The sequence below is a fragment of the Notamacropus eugenii genome, chromosome 1 (assembly GCF_028372415.1).
Source record: "Notamacropus eugenii isolate mMacEug1 chromosome 1, mMacEug1.pri_v2, whole genome shotgun sequence".
Classification (NCBI taxonomy): domain Eukaryota; kingdom Metazoa; phylum Chordata; class Mammalia; order Diprotodontia; family Macropodidae; genus Notamacropus; species Notamacropus eugenii.
The window spans coordinates 283,354,595-283,373,928 of NC_092872.1; the positions used below are offsets into that span (position 1 = coordinate 283,354,595).

General features: G+C 43.3%; 1 protein-coding gene across 2 annotated transcripts in view; it reads left to right on the plus strand.

Moving 5' to 3' along the window:
- DOCK1 (dedicator of cytokinesis 1) overlaps nt 1-19,334 on the plus strand; it is a 582,086-nt gene that overhangs the window by 95,793 nt on the left and 466,959 nt on the right. For both annotated transcript variants that reach the window (XM_072629055.1, XM_072629056.1), the window contains exons 13-16: nt 1,493-1,618; nt 5,921-6,045; nt 7,957-8,055; nt 9,736-9,808. In XM_072629055.1, the coding sequence (XP_072485156.1) occupies nt 1,493-1,618; nt 5,921-6,045; nt 7,957-8,055; nt 9,736-9,808 (423 nt within the window). The remainder of the gene's footprint in view (nt 1-1,492; nt 1,619-5,920; nt 6,046-7,956; nt 8,056-9,735; nt 9,809-19,334) is intronic.

Sequence of the window (19,334 nt, forward strand, 5' to 3'; positions counted from 1 at the left end):
CCATGCAGTGGACTTTGCTCAGTTCCATGGATGGTGTTTCTTGCAAGGCTCGTCCACCCAGAAGTGAAAGTGTCTTTCTTTCTGCCCCTTTGCCATCGTATCCCCCTCCTTCTTCTCCAAATGAAACTCTAGGCTTGGCTTGACTGGCTTGTCATTGGTTATGAGGAGAGGGTCTGCCCTGGCTCTTTCACCTTTCTTCCTTATCTGTGGACAGTGTTCTGACCTCTGAGGACTGAGCCCCCTGTGTTATACAAGATACTCTCAGGGGACCACAGACTCCACTGAGACACAACATTTTAAAAATGTTTCTGAAGGACCCCAGCCTCAGTGCACTGTGCCATCTCTGTATGTCTTGCCATGCTGGGGAGCTGGTATTCTTGCTGGAAACAAGTCTTTATTTCTGCAGAAAAGGAAAAAGGGAAAGTAGATGTTAGCTAGGGAATGTACCATGGTGGGGGTGGGAGTGTTTAAACATGGGGAGGGAGACTCACCTTCCTTTGCAGACTGTTTATAAGTGGTGTAGGGGACAGAGGGCTGGGTTTGGAGTTAGAGCCTCTTCCAGGTGTGTGTGACCTCAAGCAAGTCACTGGGGCCTCAGTTTCCTCATTTGTAAAATGAAGTCACTTCCAGCTCTTAGTAACACTAAGCAGTGCCGCAGTGAATAGAAAGAACTCTGGGCTTGGAGTTACTAATTAGCCATGTGACTCTGTGCAAGTCACTTCACCTCTGTTTACCTCAGTTTCCTCATCTGTAAAATGGGGATAATAATAGCATCTGCTTCCAGAGTTGTTGTAAGGATCAAATGAGATGATATTTGGAAAGTGCCTTCCAAACCTTGAAGTGCCAAGTAAACGTTTGTTGTTATTGTTGTTATGATGGTGAGCTAGGCCTTGTTTCTGTTTTCCCAGGGCCATGTACCCCAGGAGGCTGTGAGCACCATGAGGTCAGGGATGGTGCCTTGGCTAGGCTTTACCCCTCGGTCAGCACTGAGTGCCGTTGTCTGCACCCACGACCTACGCAAGAAATTTTTGTTGACTCTTTTGAAAGAACAGTTTTGTGAAAGCAAAAATTGTCCCCTGAGTTGGCTTGATTCCCAGACATGCCCCCTCTTTGGGAGTTTCATGATTCTTTGTAGAAATGTCAGACTTGGGTTCGAGATCCTCCTCTGCATTCCTCTTTCTTGGATGAGATGCAAATGCCAGTCTTTGCAGCCTACTCCCTGAGCAGCCCAGCCTTCTTGCTTCCTTGAAATGCCATATGCCTGAGAATCATTTGTCCTATGGAGCAGGTGCTTCTAGATATGGTGGCAGCCTCCATCCCCCACCACCAGTGATGATTGTGTTTCAAAGGATTTTTGCTTCAATAATGCTAGTAATACAATTGTAAAAGTATTGATTTTGGATTCAGAAGACCTGAGTTCAAATTCTGACTTGTAAAGTAAATAAAATCTCTTAGAGTCTATTTTACTAAAACCCAGATTTTTCTCCCTTAGGATTGTGGGTAACGTTGAAGCTTCTCCCAGGAGATATACGCCAGATTCGCAAAGAATTTCCTCATTTAGTGGACAGAACCACTGCTGTTGCTCGGAAAATGGGATTTCCTGAGATCATTATGCCAGGTAAGTTTGAAGGAGGTCCAGTTGGGGCTGGTTGAATTAGCAGAATGCAGGCCCAAGGATGGCAAAAGGAAGGAGCTCTCCATCCCTGATGTGGTGCTGAATACTGAGGAAGTACGTCCTAAATAATGACTAGCTGGTATCCATTGGTGGGCAGTTATGGGAGCTGGTACACATGAGCCCCATCTCAAATGCTTCCCTCTTCACCTTTAGCTCTTAGGTGATTTTGTTCACTTCACTTCATATGTTGTGTTTGATCTGGTATTTGCTTATACGTATTGTTCAGTCTTTCAGTCGTGTTTGACTCTTCACGTCCCTGGGGACCTTAGCACACCAGGCCCTTCTGTCTTCCACCATTTGTCCAAGTTTATCCTGGCTCATCATTGATTCCATGATACTATCTATCTGTGCCTTTCATTGTCTGCCATCCCTTTCTCCTCTTGCCTTCAGTTTTTCCCAATATGAGAGTCTTTTCCAGTGAGTCCCATCTTATTATGTGGCCAAAGTATTTAAGCTTCAGCTTTAGTATTTGTCCTTCCAGTGAATAGTCTGAATTTTATTTAAGTATTGACTGATTTGATCCTTGCTATATAAGGATTCACAAGCCTTCTCCATCTACACGAATATAATATCCTTCTTTTCTCCCCCCAGTATCCAAATTTCATCCTTCCTTGTGTTAGGGCACTTGATGTGCAGCAGAAGATAAGAACATGGGGTAACCTTCCCTCCTGCAGATCACCATCATCATGGAGGATAGTCATTCTGCTAGCCATGCCCACAGTCTCTGAGTAGCACTCTGGGGTGTCCAGCCAAACAGAACAAGAGAGTCCCTGCCTTCCCTTACTCCCTTGTTGAATAGAGATAAAATATTCCATGAGACAACTGGCCAAAATAGAGTTGCCAACCATCAGAAAATGGTGGTAACCTTTTCAAACTGGATTGTAAAATCTGGTGCCTTTAAGAGGACACAGCTATCCCAGGGCTGAATGAAAGGTCTAACCTGAAGCACTACTGCTCAGGAACTCATCATCCAACATAGTGCGTGCCAGGAGAGAATGTGAGATTGGATTTCAGTTTTCAGTTTCCTCATCAATAAAATGGGAACAATAATCCTTGGACTTGGAACAATAATCCAGTAAGTGACTGCAGAAATGGACATTATTTATAACCATGCCAGTTTGCCACTTAGAATGTCGGCCACTTGATGACAGGACATAGTTTCACTCTTTTCTTTATATCTTTAATACTTAGCATAATGCCTGCTTTGCACGTAGTAAATGATTAATAAGTGCTTGTTGATTGAATGTTACTTTCCCATAGAGGCGCTTCCGACCTAGTAGAAATGATTATATGTACTTTTCTCTGCTAGCCTTTCCTCAATTGTGCAAATGTGGTTTTGACTTTTCAACATATGAAATATTTTGTAAATTCGTAGAGTTTTAAAGCCAGACAGCGCATGAGAGAGATCATCTAGTCCATTTTCCAAAGGAGAAAACTTTGGTCCAGGGAAGGGAAGAGACTTGTCTAAGGTGACCATGCCATTTGTGGGCAGACCCAAGACTCTCAGATCTCCTGACTCCAATGCTCTGTCTTTTCCTGAAAATATTAGATATTGTTTGTCTTATGGTTAGGAGGAACCCAGAGTTAGTGGCTGCTCCTGTAGGGCCCCCCCTTGGAATAAGGCAATAATAATGTTTTCATTTATTACAACTTAACCTATTAGTTTACTTCTTCAAAACAAAACAATACAAAACCTTCTTAATTGCCAGAAGCTGAAACAGAATCATTAAGAATCAAAATAGACAAGTTGACTCTGAGACATGATCTCTGCCTGGAGGAAGTTTTCCCAAATACTGGTGGATTGTGCCGGGTTTGCCTTGGTCTGAAGATGAGAGATCAGTGGGGGTCATTGTGGCTGACTTGGGAGACCCAAAGTCTGTTTTTCAGAATGTGCTCCTCTAGAAATCACTTTGCTCCCTGATTGTATTTTCCTGGTTATAGACTTGAAATGTTTGTTCAGTTTGTTTGAACTAATATTTGTCTAGCACCTTCTGTGTTCTGGGAGCTATGTCAGGTACAAGTGGTGATGCAAAGGGAAGTTCAGAATCTGTTCCTGCCCTCTTGTTGCTTATGGCCTAATAGAAGAATAATCCTAACAGGAAATAGCCCTGGAGCAAAGAGGTGAGCCATGAGCAGAGTGTGAGGGACCTTTGGTGAGGGGTATAGCCATGATGCACTACAGAGAATCTCCGAGGAAGGGTGCTGCCGAGTTGGATGTTAAAGGATCAGGGGTGGGACACGAAGTAGAATGAGTGATGGCAGCAAGTAGGAAAAATCCTGGGCCACCAAAGGCAAGTAAAGAAGGACCAGTTTGACTGATGGAAAGGTTGGCTAGCATCTGGTTGTTGAAAGCCTTGAATGCCAGATGAAGGCATTTAAACTTTACTCCTTAACAATAGGTCGGCATTGCAGGTTTTGAGAAGAGGTTGTCTTGAGTAGGCCACATGGGGTCTTGGATAGAGTCTTTGAGATTAGAACATGGTTTTGAGCCCTGGTTCCTTTTCTAATTAGCTGGGCCACCTTGGGCAAGACGTTTCTTCCTCCTCAGACTTGATTTTTTTCTTCTGTAGAATAAAGAGGGAAGATGAAGCCAACCTTCCAGCTTCTAGTTGTGATGTTATGATCAGTATTTGCTTAAGGGTGGTCCTTGAGACAGGAGGGACAGATTGGAGGGGAGTGCAGAGATGGGAGGAATGGAATAGAAAATGACTGCTGAAATGTGTAAGGCAGGGGGATTGAGGAGCTGGAAAGGAGAGGATTGTGAGAGGCAGCCTTGGCAACTTATTGGTTCTAAAGGTGAGAGATGGGGCAAAGTCAAATACTCAGGTTTCAAACATGGATGATAGGGTGGATGGTGGTGCCACTGGTGAAACTGGTGGGTTTGGAAGGAGGAGCACACATAGGGAGGGGATGGAGAGCTCGTGGCTCACACAGGGACTGAACTTGTCAAACTAACCTCATCTGCATGGAGACCTGAGGAAAGGCAGAACCCAGAGAATAGGTGAAGTCAACTTCATGGGAAGTGAGAGGATGCCGACTGGACCAAGCTAGAGCTAATTCCTGGGACCATAGGGCTAGGAAGGAGGAAGAGAAGGAAAATCCTCTTTTTCTCTGCCTCTGATGCTCAGCAGTTAGCCTATGACCTAGCATGAGAATTGTCAGCAGGAACAAAAGAGAGGACAGGGATGTGTAGACTTTTGGGCTCTTCGACAGCATGGCAAATGAGTAGCCAGGGCAGTGGGAGACATAACCGTGAAAAACTGTTAAAGCTGGAAGTGTATAACTGGAGGAGAAACTGAGAGAGGATCTCACAGGATGGTGAAGTCAGTGTGAAGACGCTTAGTGGTCAGTTCCAACCTCTTCATTTTACAGATGAGGAAGTTGAAGCGAGAGAAGTTAAGGACTTACCAAGGTCACACATCTAAGCGTTGAGGTTCAAACCAGGTCTTCTTTTCTCCAGGACTGCCCCATCCACCACGGCCCACTGACTCTTATAGATATACTCCTCTCTTAGACATACTGGTGGTCACAAGGAGGGCAGGAGATGGAACCTAGGGATTTTGCTTTACATTTCTATTGCTGAGCACAGAAACCAGGCACACAACAGGTGCTTAATCATTGCTTGTTGATTGACATCCAAGTGTGTGTGGATAGGTTAGTGCAAATGTCTTATCACTAGAGTGTTTGTGAAGTGAATAAATGAACAAATATTAGATGATGGAGTGGGAAATAAAGGAAAACTAAGGTTCTTTTGGCAGATGGGATAGTGGGGTAGCATCCCAGGATTTGAATGGGAAAAATCCGTTCACATCTTAGTTCTTCCCCTGTGGCCCACCTTTGTGAACTTGGGCAGTAATCTCATGCCTCAGTTTCCTTATCTGTAAAGTAACATTGCTGAGCTCGACATCCTCTAAGATTCCTTCCAGTTCTGAACCTGGGATTGATTGTCCGATGGTGGGTCAATTGTATCAGTGACTTACACGAAGGACAGAAGAGATAACCATGATTTCACCAGGCTTTATCTTTATCTTTGACAAGGCAAGGTGAAAATGAAGCATTTGGTGAATAAAGATGACCATTAGCCTGTCTTTTAAAAAATCCTCATTTGGGAAAATGCCTAATAATCGCCTGATATAATATTTATAATATTCTGATAGAGTAGACAGCAGTTTGGCAAATTTTGCATAATTCACTGTCATGCCATGCATAATGGATTGATTTTCCAGGTATCATTTTTCCCCTCAGGTGATGTTCGGAATGATATTTATGTAACTTTCGTTCAAGGAGATTTTGACAAAGGCAGCAAGACTACAGCTAAGAACGTTGAGGTCACAGTGTCTGTCTATGATGAAGATGGAAAGCGATTGGAGGTACCTATTTCTGGGGTGTGGGAGAGTTGCTGTTCCACACATCCATTTATGCCCAGTCCTTCCCTTGGTCTCAGAATGCGAAGGAGAGAATTCAGCCACATCTGAGTGAACACGACCTTAGCTCTTTTCTCTTCTGGAGATCTTTCTTTCTGTCCTTAGTCTTTATTTGCCCTCAAAGGAGATAATGTTTTTAAAGTACTTTGCAAACCTTAAGGAACTATGGAAATGCCAGGTCTTGTTATTACCTTTCTTTTCCTTACTTGTTCAAGGACTTCTAATCTGGAGTGTGAAATGCATGCTCCTTGGAAACCAGTTTGAATTTACTTTGGAGGTCTTGGGCTGACTTCCCTGTGAAAGTTGAGTCACCATGCAGAATTCCCATCTTTATTGATTTGACTCTTCTGAGATTGAGATGATGCTTGTCTCTTCCTTCTGGTTCCTCAGTGATTCATCAGAGGACCCACATGGTCTGGGCACTCTGTCCAACTCCTGGCACTATGCCAGGCTGCTTGGAAGGCTCTGGGGTGCTTTAGAATGGCCCCAAGACTGCCTTCTCTGATTTCCCAGACCCATCCCTGAACCATTTCTTGGTTGCCCATTCAGGGCAGAGCAGGGAAGACCGCCAGTGGAGATGACAGCCTGCAGCTCAGTGGGGCCTTAGAGCCCATCCCATCTGATACCCTCATTTTACAGATGAGGACATTGAAGCAAAGATATCAGGCTCCTTGCCTAAGGTCATACAGCCAATAAATACCTGAGGCAGGAGGTAGACCCAGGTCTTTTTGACTCCACATTCTGTGCCCTAGCTGGTACCTCCCACTGCATTTCAAAGAGACAGGCGCTTTGGGTTTGGAGTCCCCAAGGATGACTTGAGTTTCTGTCTCCTTTTCGATGATTCCAATTCAATTTTCCCATTTAAATTTTGTTCAAAACTTTTGTTTTTTGCTTCACTTTCATTTCCCCCTAATTTCACTTCTGTTTCCCCCATTTGCTCAATTTGAATAAGCATTTATTAAGCACCTACTACACACAAGGCATTTTGCCTGGCACTTTGATGAGGGTTGAAATAAAAACCGTTTCCTGCCGTTACAGAGTTTAATATTCTACCAATGCTGTCTTTTGATTTAAGATTTTTAAACGTATAACATGCATTATTTCATTTGATCATTTTGATAGCCCTGTCAGAGAGGTTCTTGCTCTAAGTGTCTAGGGGATGCCCAGGGTTGTGTTACCAGGAAAAGCCATAGGCTGACCCTCCGCCCACATGCTATTCCATGATGTTTCTTATGGGCTTGTACCATCCCAAGTTCTTCTGTCCATTTCTCTGGAGATCAGCAAGGATCTTTTTCATGTTGCTTGTAGGACATTCACTCTGTAGGAGAAAACATAAAGGAACATCTGTTTCCATTCTACGGTGTTTCTTCCTACATCAGCTTAAAAGTAGGACCTCCTCAACTAAGAGCTCTCCCTTTCCCTTTGAACTTATGGGAAGCTCTGGTTTGGGGGCATTGGTGACGCTGTTCTCACTGTCTGTAGCATAGCTTATAAACCCAGAGATCACTAACACCCAGAGGGAAGACTTTAGTTCTACCCTTTGCTCTGAGTCTGTCTCTGTCTCTTTATCTCCGTATCTGTGTATCTCTCTTTGTCTCTCTCTCTCTCTCTCTCTCTCTCTCTCTCTCCATCTCAGTGTCTCTGTCAATCCCTTTTTCCTTCCCCCTTCTCTCCTTTTCCTTGAATGTTTAGATGCCACTTTCTGATGACATCCCTCACAAGTGTCGCTTCTCCTTCTGGCTGATATTGCAAGAAAATGGGCCCAGATGTTTGTGTGTGTGTGTGGGGGGGGGGGGGGGAGGAGGCCAGGCTGGGCCAGCAGGGGCGTGACTTACCTTTCTGGTCCTTTCTTTGCAGAATGTCATTTTCCCTGGGGCTGGTGATGACGCCCTCTCTGAGTACAAGTCTGTGATTTACTACCAAGTCAAGCAGCCTCGATGGTTTGAAACGGTGAAGGTATCCCAGCCTGGGGGCTCTCCCTAGCTTGTCTCCCTGTTTGTCCCTCCTGTCCTTTATTCCTCTGTCCCTTTCCTCCTCCATCCAAGCCTCTCTCTGCTCTATCCCATCTTCTGTTCCTGGTGTCATGGGATCATAGATTTAGAGAGAGAAGGCTCCTCTAGTTCAACCCCATTTCAGAGATGAAGAAAGTGAGCTCCAGGGAGTTTTTGATGTGGCTGAGGATGGAAGATCACCGGGTCTGAGATCAAGGATGAGTAGGGATCCCTCAAGCCATTCTGTTGAATCCCCCCCCCAATTTTACAGGTAAAGAAACAGCCCTGGCGGGGTAAAATGTTCCCCAGGCTTGTACAGGTGATAAACTTCAGAAGTTTTCTGTCTGTGGAATCAGATCTCTTTATCAGATGTCATTTTCCCTCTTTTCCTTTTTCCCTCCCTCCTCCCTCTCTACTTTCTTCCTTCCCTTCCTCTCTTATTCCTCCTCTCTCTCTTTCCAATATCCCTCCATTTCTTTATCCCTCCTCCCTTCCCTTTCCCCTGTATCCCTTTATTTCTTCTTCCATCTTCCTAGTTTCTCTCACGTTCTCCTATTCTTCTCTGAGTCTCTCCTTCTCTCTCCCATCCTCTGCCCCTCCCTGTCCCCCTCCCCCAGTAATAATGTTTGCTGCCTGCCCCTGAAAGAATACAGGATGGCTGAGCTGACAAAGTCATCCAAGGTTGCTAAGGAACACTTTTCTTGGAATATGGTTCTCCTCCTTTGGGACATGAACATAAGACTTCCATGGAGAGAAATGACTAGAGTCCTTTTGAAGAGAGCACTTTGCTTTCCTCTCTATGAGATGGTGGTGGTGGTGGTAGTGGAGTATGTGTGTGCACACGCGCGCGCGCACGCGTATGTGTGTGTGTGTGTGTGTGTGTGTGTGTGTGTGTCTGTTAATGATTCCAAATGAAGTGAGAAGCCATCCTGTAATGTCCAGACCAGGTTACCTGGCACACAGAGATCTGAGATTTCTTAAGAAAGCCATCTGTTGATATAACCCAGTTAATCTGACTAGCCAGGTCTGAGCCTGGGTGTGCAAAGGTTTGAATATATAAAAACAAGACCAGGGCCAGCTTTCTGGGACATAGATACCGAGTGTTAGAGTGAGAAACAGTATCATAAAATAGAAATTGGAATTTAAAATGACATTCCAAATGAGTCATAGTTTCTCAGGGAAATTAGATGCCTTTCCCATCTGGCCTGCCAGGCTGGCTTGGCCTTTGCTTCCTGGGCATTATTTAAGTTTTCATTACAACTGCTACCATGAGAAATTGGAACCATGGGATTAAACCTGATTTCTTAGTGGTGAAAGAAGTATTTTGGTAATTGTATATCATCACTAGAACAGAATTTAAAGATATACTTAAGAACTTTTAAACCAGGAGTTTTCTTAACCTGGGGTCTATGAATTAAGAGAACGTTTTGATAACTGTTTAAATATAATTGGTTTCCTTCGTAATCACATGTGTTTTGAGTATTTAAAAAAAAACAACAAACCAACCATGATACTGAGATGGCCTCCCTTGGTGCCCTGGACTTGATCCTCTGGTATTTTTCCCATGGCCCCTCTCTGTTTTAAATTATGATGCCGTATAAAGATGTTATGAATTCTTGGATTTTTTTTCTTCTCATTGCTATAGGTGGCGATTCCCATTGAGGATGTCAACCGCAGTCATTTACGGTTCACATTCCGTCATCGATCTTCCCAGGATTGTGAGTAGCACTAGATTTTACTTTTCTCTGTTTTTCCTGGGGATGGCAGAAGTAATGTTGGGCCAGTCTTGCAAGCGCCCTTAAGTTCAGGCTGGAAAGACTCCTTAGAGAATTTTGCGTCTCTTCAAAGGAGAAAGGCTACGTTTTTTCTCTCCCAAACCTCCTCCCTTGTTCCACTGCTTTCTTTCCGTTGTAAGTGTCTGAATTGCCAAGGTCATGAGGTCCTGACTCCTCCAGCCTTAGCCTTGGTTTTATGGAAGTAGCTCTTAACTCTTATCATAGTAACTTTCTGCATTTTCTGCAGGTCTGTCTCTTCTAGGGCATCTTAGTGAAAACTTTCTTTCCATACTTGTCTGTTGAGAGTAGTCTTATTTCCCTCCTTCCTGCATGCAATAGTAATTGAAATAACTAACTGAAATCTAGCATTTAATGCTTTGGTGATTAGGAAAATAAAAGTCTTCCTGCCTTTTTCTAAAATACCTAGGTCATTCCATTTTATTGCTTGTGTATTCAATAAACATTTGTAGTTGTGCCTTTATGAAGGATAAAGTAATGTTATTCATATCTTTTACCATTAAATATTATTATAAATGTAACATTCAAAAAATCTCTAATAAATAATCCAACGACATATGGGTGAAATCTTCACTGACATCTCAAAAGTTATGGTATGTACATTTTGCTTAAAAGGAGAATAATAATGTACTATTGACTTGAAGAGAAATAAAACAGTGACAGAATATATTTACTTTCTTTTAAATTGGTTGTTGTATTTCTCAGGATCATAGAATTCTGGGCTGTAAAGGACCCCAGAAGCTGCCTAGTCTGATCTGACCCTGAACCAGCCTTTTTTCCATGGTCTGTGCACTTGTGGGGAGGTGTCCAACCTGGAAACAACTTTCTAAATTACTGACTTCATGTGGACATAGCAGTCTGGGCTGCTCATACTTCAGATCTCATAATCCCCTGCTAGGTTCTCTTGGAAGCACAGTCTTGGCTTTCCCCTCTGTAGGTCTGGGGCTTGGTTGGCAATCATCTTTGTTGAAGTGGCGGTACTAACAGCAACATCAACAAGACACTTTACCAGTGTTATCTCATTTTATCATCATAGCAACCCTAGGAAGGAGGTGCTATTGTATTATTGTTCCTATTTTATGAATGAGCAAACTGAGACAAACAGGTTAAGTGACTTACCCAAGGTCACACAGCTAGGGTATGTCTGAGGCTGAGTTTGAACTCAGGTTCAGTTTTGTATCCGCTGTGCCATTTAGCTACGGGAACTATTCTTCTTCTGTTGTGGATAGTGTGACAGGAAGGAATCTCAGCTGCCATGTAGTCTGGCCCCTGCCAGAGTAATCTCAGTGTCTCTGACAGTGGTCATCTAGACTGCTCAAAGAGCTGGAGTTACTGGAAACTCACTACCTCTCAACATAGCCCATTCCCCTTGGGGAAGGGGGTAATTATTAAGAAGTTTTTTCTCACCTCAAACCTAAATTTGTCTCTTTGCCATGTCTGTCTATTGCTTCTAATTCTGCCCTCTGGGGCCAGAAGGATTATCATTCAACTGTGAAATCCATCCTCACCTGATGGCCTTTCCTGACTTGAAAACACTGGCCCAACCCCTCCCCAGCTCCTTCAGCAGTTCCTGAGGCACCATCTTTCACCATTGTGTTTGCCTTCTGGATGATCAAATTCATTTCTGAAAATATGGCATCTGGAAAAGAGGACCATAGTCCAAATGTGCGGAGGCTAGTGGGCCTCTCCCCTCCCTGGCTCTAGACTTCTTCTTTAGGTCAATGAGCATGGACTTCTCTAGTGGCTACTGTCCCTCCCATTTGGCTTGGGATGATTTTGATTCTATAAAGAAATGCTGATCTCTGTCCCTCATCTATTATCTATCATCTATAACATTTCTTGTTCTCTCTCCACACACACACACACACACACACACACACACACACACACACACACACACACACACACACACACACAGGATATATTCCAAATTTGGTCAAAATAATATTTAAAATAAAATTCAGAACAGATGTGGGTGCCAAGAAAAATAACCTTGTGCTTTGTACCAATCTCAGCAATGCTTTTTGGATTCTTGAATAAGAACTTGCAGTTGGATTTTCTTCACCTTGAGCTCCAGTGCCACCATGACACCAAATTGTCCTTTGGCTTCTTCCATTTACTGCGTGCGCGCACCCCCCTTAGGTTCCTACTTAGGAGAATCCGAGATTTGAGTCAAGGGAGGGGACTAGGAAATGACTTTTGATTATTGTTATCTTCCAATCTTCTTTAATTGTGGATTCCTAGGAATTCTTCAGTGGCTCAAGACTTGCCCTCCCTTCTTTATGTGTATTGTATGGGCCACTGAAGTTGCATGTTTCCTTCCCATGGGAAGGTAAGATCCGTCCCCCAGTACTTACATAAGAAGCCCTTACTAAGTGCTTGGTCTTGATTTGTAGACCACACATGTGCAGATACACACGTGATCACTTATTCTCATGTTTTATCTCTGTACTAGTTCTTGGAACTCCTTCCATATTTGCATGTATCCTTCCTATTTTTGTATTGTTACTATTATTATTATTTGGTACCATTAGGACAGGGGTAGGGACAGCTAGGTGGCTCAATGGATAGGGCACCTGGCCTCAGGTCAGGAAGACTCATCCTCCTGAGTTCCCATCTGGCTTCAGACACTTACTAGCTATGTGACCCTGGGCAAGTCACTTAATCCTGTTTGCCTCAGTTTCCTCATCTGTAAAATGAGGTGGAGAAAGAAATGACAAACCACTCTCTGTCAAGAAAACCCCAAATAGGGTCATGAAGAGTCAGGCATGATTGAAACAACTGAGCAACAACAAGGATGGTGGAGAGAGCCCTGACTCAGAGATCCAAAGGCCTGGGTTCAAATCCCATCTCTGACCGTTGCTCCCAGTGTGAACATTCCTCAGTTCCCTCTTCTGTCAAATAATGGGATTGGGTTCTATGATCTCTTGTTCCATGGAGTGGGTCCCTTATCCTTGGACCTTGTATGGTTCAGCCATTCTGAGGTCTCGACTTCTTCAGGATTCTTTCTGTTTTTTTACTCCCTCTAAAGAAAGCTGGAATGAGTTTCTGTACAGAAAGGACCCGTTTTCTTCACTTACCACAGCATCCTCAGCTCTCCGTTCACATTGACATTCAGTGCTAATTCATTCTTCACTCTTTTGGCTACAAGGTCCCACAGTGTGTGAGCTGTTGAGTGGGGTACCCAGAGAACGTGTGAGATGGTCCTGCCCTCCAGGAACTGTGAGACTCCTTGGAGATAAGACAAGTCCATGAAGCATCCCTGTAATCTTGTTAGCCAGCATTGATTTAGCAGCAGAATGAGTAATCAGCACAACCAGGATGTGAGGAGCCCAGAGATGGAGGAGCTGGGCAGGGAGGCTTGGGTCGTACTCAGTTCACCAAGTCAGCCGAGGCCCCAGCGCCTTTTGGACGCAAAGTTTTAAAGAATCTTCCCTGATATCAGCTCTGACACACAAGGAGAGGTGCTCTCCTTAGGCCCATTTGACAGACAGGGAAACAGAGGCGAAGGTGCCTTGGATATGTTGGTGCCGGCTCTTAAATTCAGTTCTTATGACTCGAGGTCTAGAATTGAGGGACTTGAGTCGGGCTGCAGGAAGGGGAAGGGATATAGGTCATTTCATGGGCAGCAAGTGAACAAAAACGTAATGTGTCTTAATTAACTCCTCTGGGACAGATCGTTTGTGTTATTGGGAAAAAGGAAAGCTGGTTCTAGGCTAGAAGTGGAGACTAGATTAGGGAGGTGCTGAAGGGCATGCCAGAGATTCTGACCAAAGGGCAAAGTTGTAGAGCAGAGGGGTCACATGATGAAGCAAAAGATTTAACAAATGAATAGACCATGAGCTGAGAATCTGAGGGACATTTAGGGCAGCCTTTTAGCAACTTCGGGAACGTTCAGAAAACTCAGTAGTCTCCTTCTATGGTTGTTGCAAGTGATTTTGACAAGATTCAGTTATTATTATATCTTCTTTTTTTTTACCATAGTACATTTTTTTAATTCTAATTTATTTATTTTTAGTTTTCAACATTCATTTCCACAAGATTTTGAGTTCCGAATTTTTTCCCCATGTCTCTCCTCCACCCACCCCAAGACAGCATGCATTCTGATTACCCCTTCCCTCAATCTGCCCTCCCTTCTACCACACCCCCTCCCTTCTCTTATCTTCATCACCTCCATTTTCTTGGAGAACAAAATAAATTTCTATGCTCCATTACCTGTATATCTTATTTCCTAGTTGCATGTAAATACAATTTTTAACATTTGTTTTTAAAACTTTGAATTCCAACTTTTCTCCCTTCCTCTCTCTCCACCCATCCCCATTGAGAAAGCAAGCAATTTGATATGTGTTATACATGTGTAGATATGCAAAAGACTTCCATAAAAGTCATGTTATGGAAGACTAACTATATTTCCCTCCATCCTATCCTGCTCCCCCATTTGTTCTATTTTCTCTTTTGACCCTATCCCTTCTCAAAAGTATTTACTTCTGATTACGCCCTCCTCCCATTTGCCCTCCCGTTTATCATCTGCCCTTCCCCTCCCCCCACTTGTCCCCTTTTCCCCTATTTTCCTGTAGTGTAATGTAGAGTTTCATAACAAATTGAGTATGCGTGTTATTCCCTCCTTAAGCCAGATGTGATGAGAGTAAGGTTCACTTTTTCCTCTTACCTCCCCTCTCTTCCTTTTCATTGAAAAGGCTTTTTCTTGCCTCTTTTATGTGAGAGATAATTTGCTCCATTCTGTTTTTTTCTTTCTCCTTCCAATATGTTCCTCTCTCACCCCTTAATTTTATTATTTTAGATATCATTCCTTCCTATTCAACTCACCCTGTGCCCTCTGTCTATATATATATATATATATATATACATATATGTATATGTGTATATAATCCCTCTAACTACCCAGATACTGAGAAAAGTCTCAAGAGTTATAAATATTATCTTTCCATGTAGGAATGTAAACAGTTCAACTTTAGTAAGTCCCTTATGATTTCTCTTTCCTGTTTACCTTTTCATGCATCTCTTGATTCTTGTGTTTGAAAATCAGATTTCCTATTCAGCCCTGGTCTTTTCATTAAGAATGCTTGAAAGTCCTTTATTTCATTGAATGACCATTTTTTCCCCTGAAGTATTATATTCAGTTTTGCTGGGTAGATGATTCTTGGTTTTAATCCTAGTTCCTTTGACTTGTGGATTATCATATTCCAAGCCCTTTGATCCCTTAATGTAGAATCTGCTAGCTTGTTTTACCCTGATTATGTTTCCACAATACTCAAATTGTTTCTTTCTAGTTGCTTGCAATATTTTCTCCTTGATCTGGGTGCTCTGGAATTTGGCTACAATATTCCTAGTTTTTCTTTTGGGGTCTTTTTCAGGAAGTGATCGATGGATTCTTTCAATATTTATTTTACCCTCTGGTTCTGGAATATCAGGGCAATTTTCCTTGATAGTTTCTTGAAAGATGAAAGGCTCTTTTTTTGATCATAACTTTCAGGTAGTCCCATAATTTTTAAATCATCTCTCCTGGATTTTTTTCTGGGTCAGTTGTTTTTCCAGTGAGATACTTCATATTGTCTGCCTTTTTTTCATTCTTTTGGTTTTGTTTTATAATTTCTTGATTTTTCATAAAGTCAATAACTTTCATCAGCTTTATTCTAGGAATTATTTTCTTTAAATAATTATTTATGTAAATTTAAGAAATTATTTTCTTCAGTGAGCTTTTGGACCTCCTTTTCCATCTCGTCAATTCTGTTTTGTAGGGCATTCTTCTCTTCATTGGTTTTTTGGATCTCTTTTGTCATTTGAGTTAGTCAGTTTTTTACAGTGTTATTTTCTTCAGCATTCTTTCAGGTCTCCTTTAGCAAGCAGTTGACTTGTTTTTCATAATTTGCTTGCATCACTCTCATTTCTCTTCCCAATTTTTGCTCTACTTCTCTTACTTGATTTTCAAAATCCTTTTTGAGCTCTTCCATGACCTCATACCAATTCATATTTTTCTTGGAGGCTTTGGATGGAGAAACTTTGACTTTGTTGTCTTCTGTTTGCATGTTTTGCTCTTCCTTGTTGCTAAAGTAAGAATCTATGGTCTGATTCTTTTTTTCGGTTTTTGCTCATTTCCCCAGCCATTTACTTGACTTTTGAGCTCTTTGTCAAGATAGATCTCTGCTTCCAGTGGGGGTGGGGGGTGTAGTGTCAGCTGCTCAATTCCCCCACAGTCTGTGAGCCTAGAGCTCCAGAAACAGTCTCTGTCTCTGCCCCTGCTGCTGCTCCTCTGCCCCCTTCCCCCTCTGCTGCCCTGGGGCAGGGGCCAGACCACTCTGCTCTTCCACACTGGTCCTACAGGCTTTTTTCACTGACCTTCCAATTTTTCGTTGGTGTTTTGGGGTTTTGAAGTCTGGAAACTACCACAGGTGTGAGGGATTCAGTCTCCCCAAGGTCTGCTCAGGTTCTGTCTGTGTTGGCATGGCCCACGCTGAACTGCCCCCTGCCCCCAGCATGGCATGATAGATACTTCCCAGCAATTGTCCAGGCTGTCTTGGACTGGAGATTTGCTTGACTCCATCATTCCATGGGTTCTGCAACTCCAGAATTTGTTTAGGGCAATTTTCTAGGTATTTGGCTGAGCTTGGGGACAGTGCTCTAGAAAGTACATACTGTTGCTCCGCCATCTTGTTTCTGCGACCCCCCCCCCCATTATGAATATTTTGACTAAATAAGTTATTTAGGATTACTTCGATTTAGTGGATGCCTCAGTGGATCTCAATAAAGTGCATACTCCCTTCAATAGGACAGACATTGGCCCAGCTCTGGCTTCATTTTCTTGAGCAGTTCTTGGCTATGTCAACCCCAGGTCCCTCCAAGTTAAAGTATATGCAGTTGGCATTTATATGCCACTTTAGAGTATATAATATAATATAATGTAATGTAATGTAATATAATATAACATAACATAACATAACATAATATAATGTAGTGTAATATAATATAGTATAATACAATGTAAGATGTGTTGTACATGGTGTCTGATTTGACCTTTACAACAGTTCTGGGGGATAAGTGCTATTATTACTCCCATTTTTCAGATGAGGAAATTGAGGCTGAAGGCAAGTGATTGGCCCAGGACACACAACCAGTAAGCGTCTTGAGTGGGATTTTCACTTGCCTTCCAGACTCTTCCCCATGGGGCTGCCAAGCTGCCCCTCAGAAAGCAATTCTGCTTAACTGAGGTTTTCCTCTAGATCTTTTCATATTGTTGCTACTGGGGTCACACTTGACCAATTCTAGATCATTATTCATTTGGGAAATTAAGCCATGTTTTCCATTATCTTGAGATGTTCCCTAAAGGAAGAAAAAATCTTCCCTAAAGCCCTAGTGTTCATGGAATAGTGCATTTTTGGAAGAATCTACATGGCAGCCAGTGGAGAACCTCATTGTGGGGCCCAGGAAACTGCAGCAAGCACTAGGGACCAGCTGGTTTGTGAGGAGGGCCAGGAAGGTGAATATCATATGATCTAGAATGAGATGAGGAAGTATGCCATGGGGATGACAGTGACACTTGCCTCCTTGGGTTGTTGTGAGGGTCAGAGGTAATGATCATATTGGCAAAGTTCTTAGCACAATGCCTGACACACAGTAAAAACGGTATGAGTGCCAGCTGCCATAGAAATTCATGTTAATCATGATGAGGATAATGATGATAGTGAATATTGTCTGGTGTCCCACGAGAGACTTGGAAGGGACATGCTCTCTCATCTTTAAACAACTGAAGGGCTGTCCCACAGAAGTGGGTGCATTTTGGACCTGCAACCCCCAGAGGATAGAACTTGGTGTACATGGGGAAGGTAGATAGAAAGAAAAGCTTGATTGCCATCACAACTGTCCAAAGGTAGATGGGCCCAGCCCAAGGGCCATGTTGGTTCCCCTCCACTGGAGGTCTTCCCACAGAGAATTCAGGGTCCCTTGCTTGGTATGATGCCTTTGGTTAAGGGATAGCTGAGGTGGCTGGACTTGGTGTCACCCTCCCATCTCTGAGGTCTCAGGATTTAGATTCCTTCACTTTCTAGCCATTCTCAGGCCACACAGTTGATTGTAATCATTTGAGCACGGCTCTCATTCCTGAGCCTTTGGGTGTTTTTGGTCTCGGATTCCAGCTGTCCTTCCTGTCTTTGGATCGGGCTACTCTCCTCATGCAGAAGACCTCCGTCACATCCTAGAGAAGGGGCTTTTGTACTTTTTGATGACTAGTTCTCCTGCCCTGGGACCCCAGGAAATCCCCTTTGGAGCATGCCTGATTTCAGGTGTGGTGCTGGATGGCCTTGGCAGGTCTGCTCAGTCCTGGTTGGGGTCTCAGGGCAGCAGGCTCTGTTTGAGCCAGGCACTCATGGGTGCATGCAGTGCCCACCCACCCACCCGCAGCTCACTCCCGCAGGTTTGTCTTTGGTATGCTGGCCTTTTCTTTTTTTAAACATGCTTTTTACCAGAAATTACTTTCCCTGCCTCCATGTACATGACCACAGGAATCCGTAGACCAGAAAATGAAAGTTTTCCACTTTGTAGTTACATGGCGCATGGCCTAGTGTAGCAGACAGAGGGCCAAGCCTGCATTCCACTTCTGCCCCAGATAACTAAGCTGTGTGGCCAAGGTGTAAGGCCTTGAATCTTTTTCCTTGCCTCCCTCAGAGTCCCTCTTCATGGGAGGTCATTATAGGACAGCCAGTCAGTAAATACCATTTATTAAACACCTGCCATGCCCTGTGCTAAGCACTAGAATACATAGAATCTGGAAGAAAACAAGCATTTATTACATGCTTATTATGTGCCCGGCTTTGGATAAACACTTTAGAAATATTCTCATTGGATACTCACCCTGAGAGGTAGATACTATTATTAGCTCCATTTTATAGTTGAAGAACCTGAGGCAAATAAAGGTCAAGTGACTTGCCCAAGGTCACACAGCAAAGTGTCTGAGGCTGTAGTTGAACTCCAGGCCAGGCACTCTATCTGTTGCCCCATCCTGCTGCCTCTGTGAAGACCTTGCTAACTTTCTTGGATACCACGTCCCATTGCTGGCCATTGAGTTTTCATTCCCTACAAAACCCTGTACTGAACCAACCTTTCTGGTTGTTCATAAATGCCTATCGACTGACCCAATGCCCCAAATGAGGAAACTAAGAAGCTAGACATGTTAAGTCATTTGCTCAAGGTCTCATAAGTTATTAGTAGCTAGGCTAGAATGAGAAGTCTCCTCCCTTAATTCTACTTCTGAGTACTTTCCTCTGCCCAATTGTATTCCATTTTTCCCGTGTTGGCTAGGAGTTGCATCCAGGTTTCTCCATGTGGTAAGTGAGACTTCTCCCACTGAACCATCAGTATACAAGTCACTTAGTTTTTGACCCTCAGTTTTCTCATCTATTAAATGGGCTCATAAGACCCAGAGCTCCTTTTTCAAACT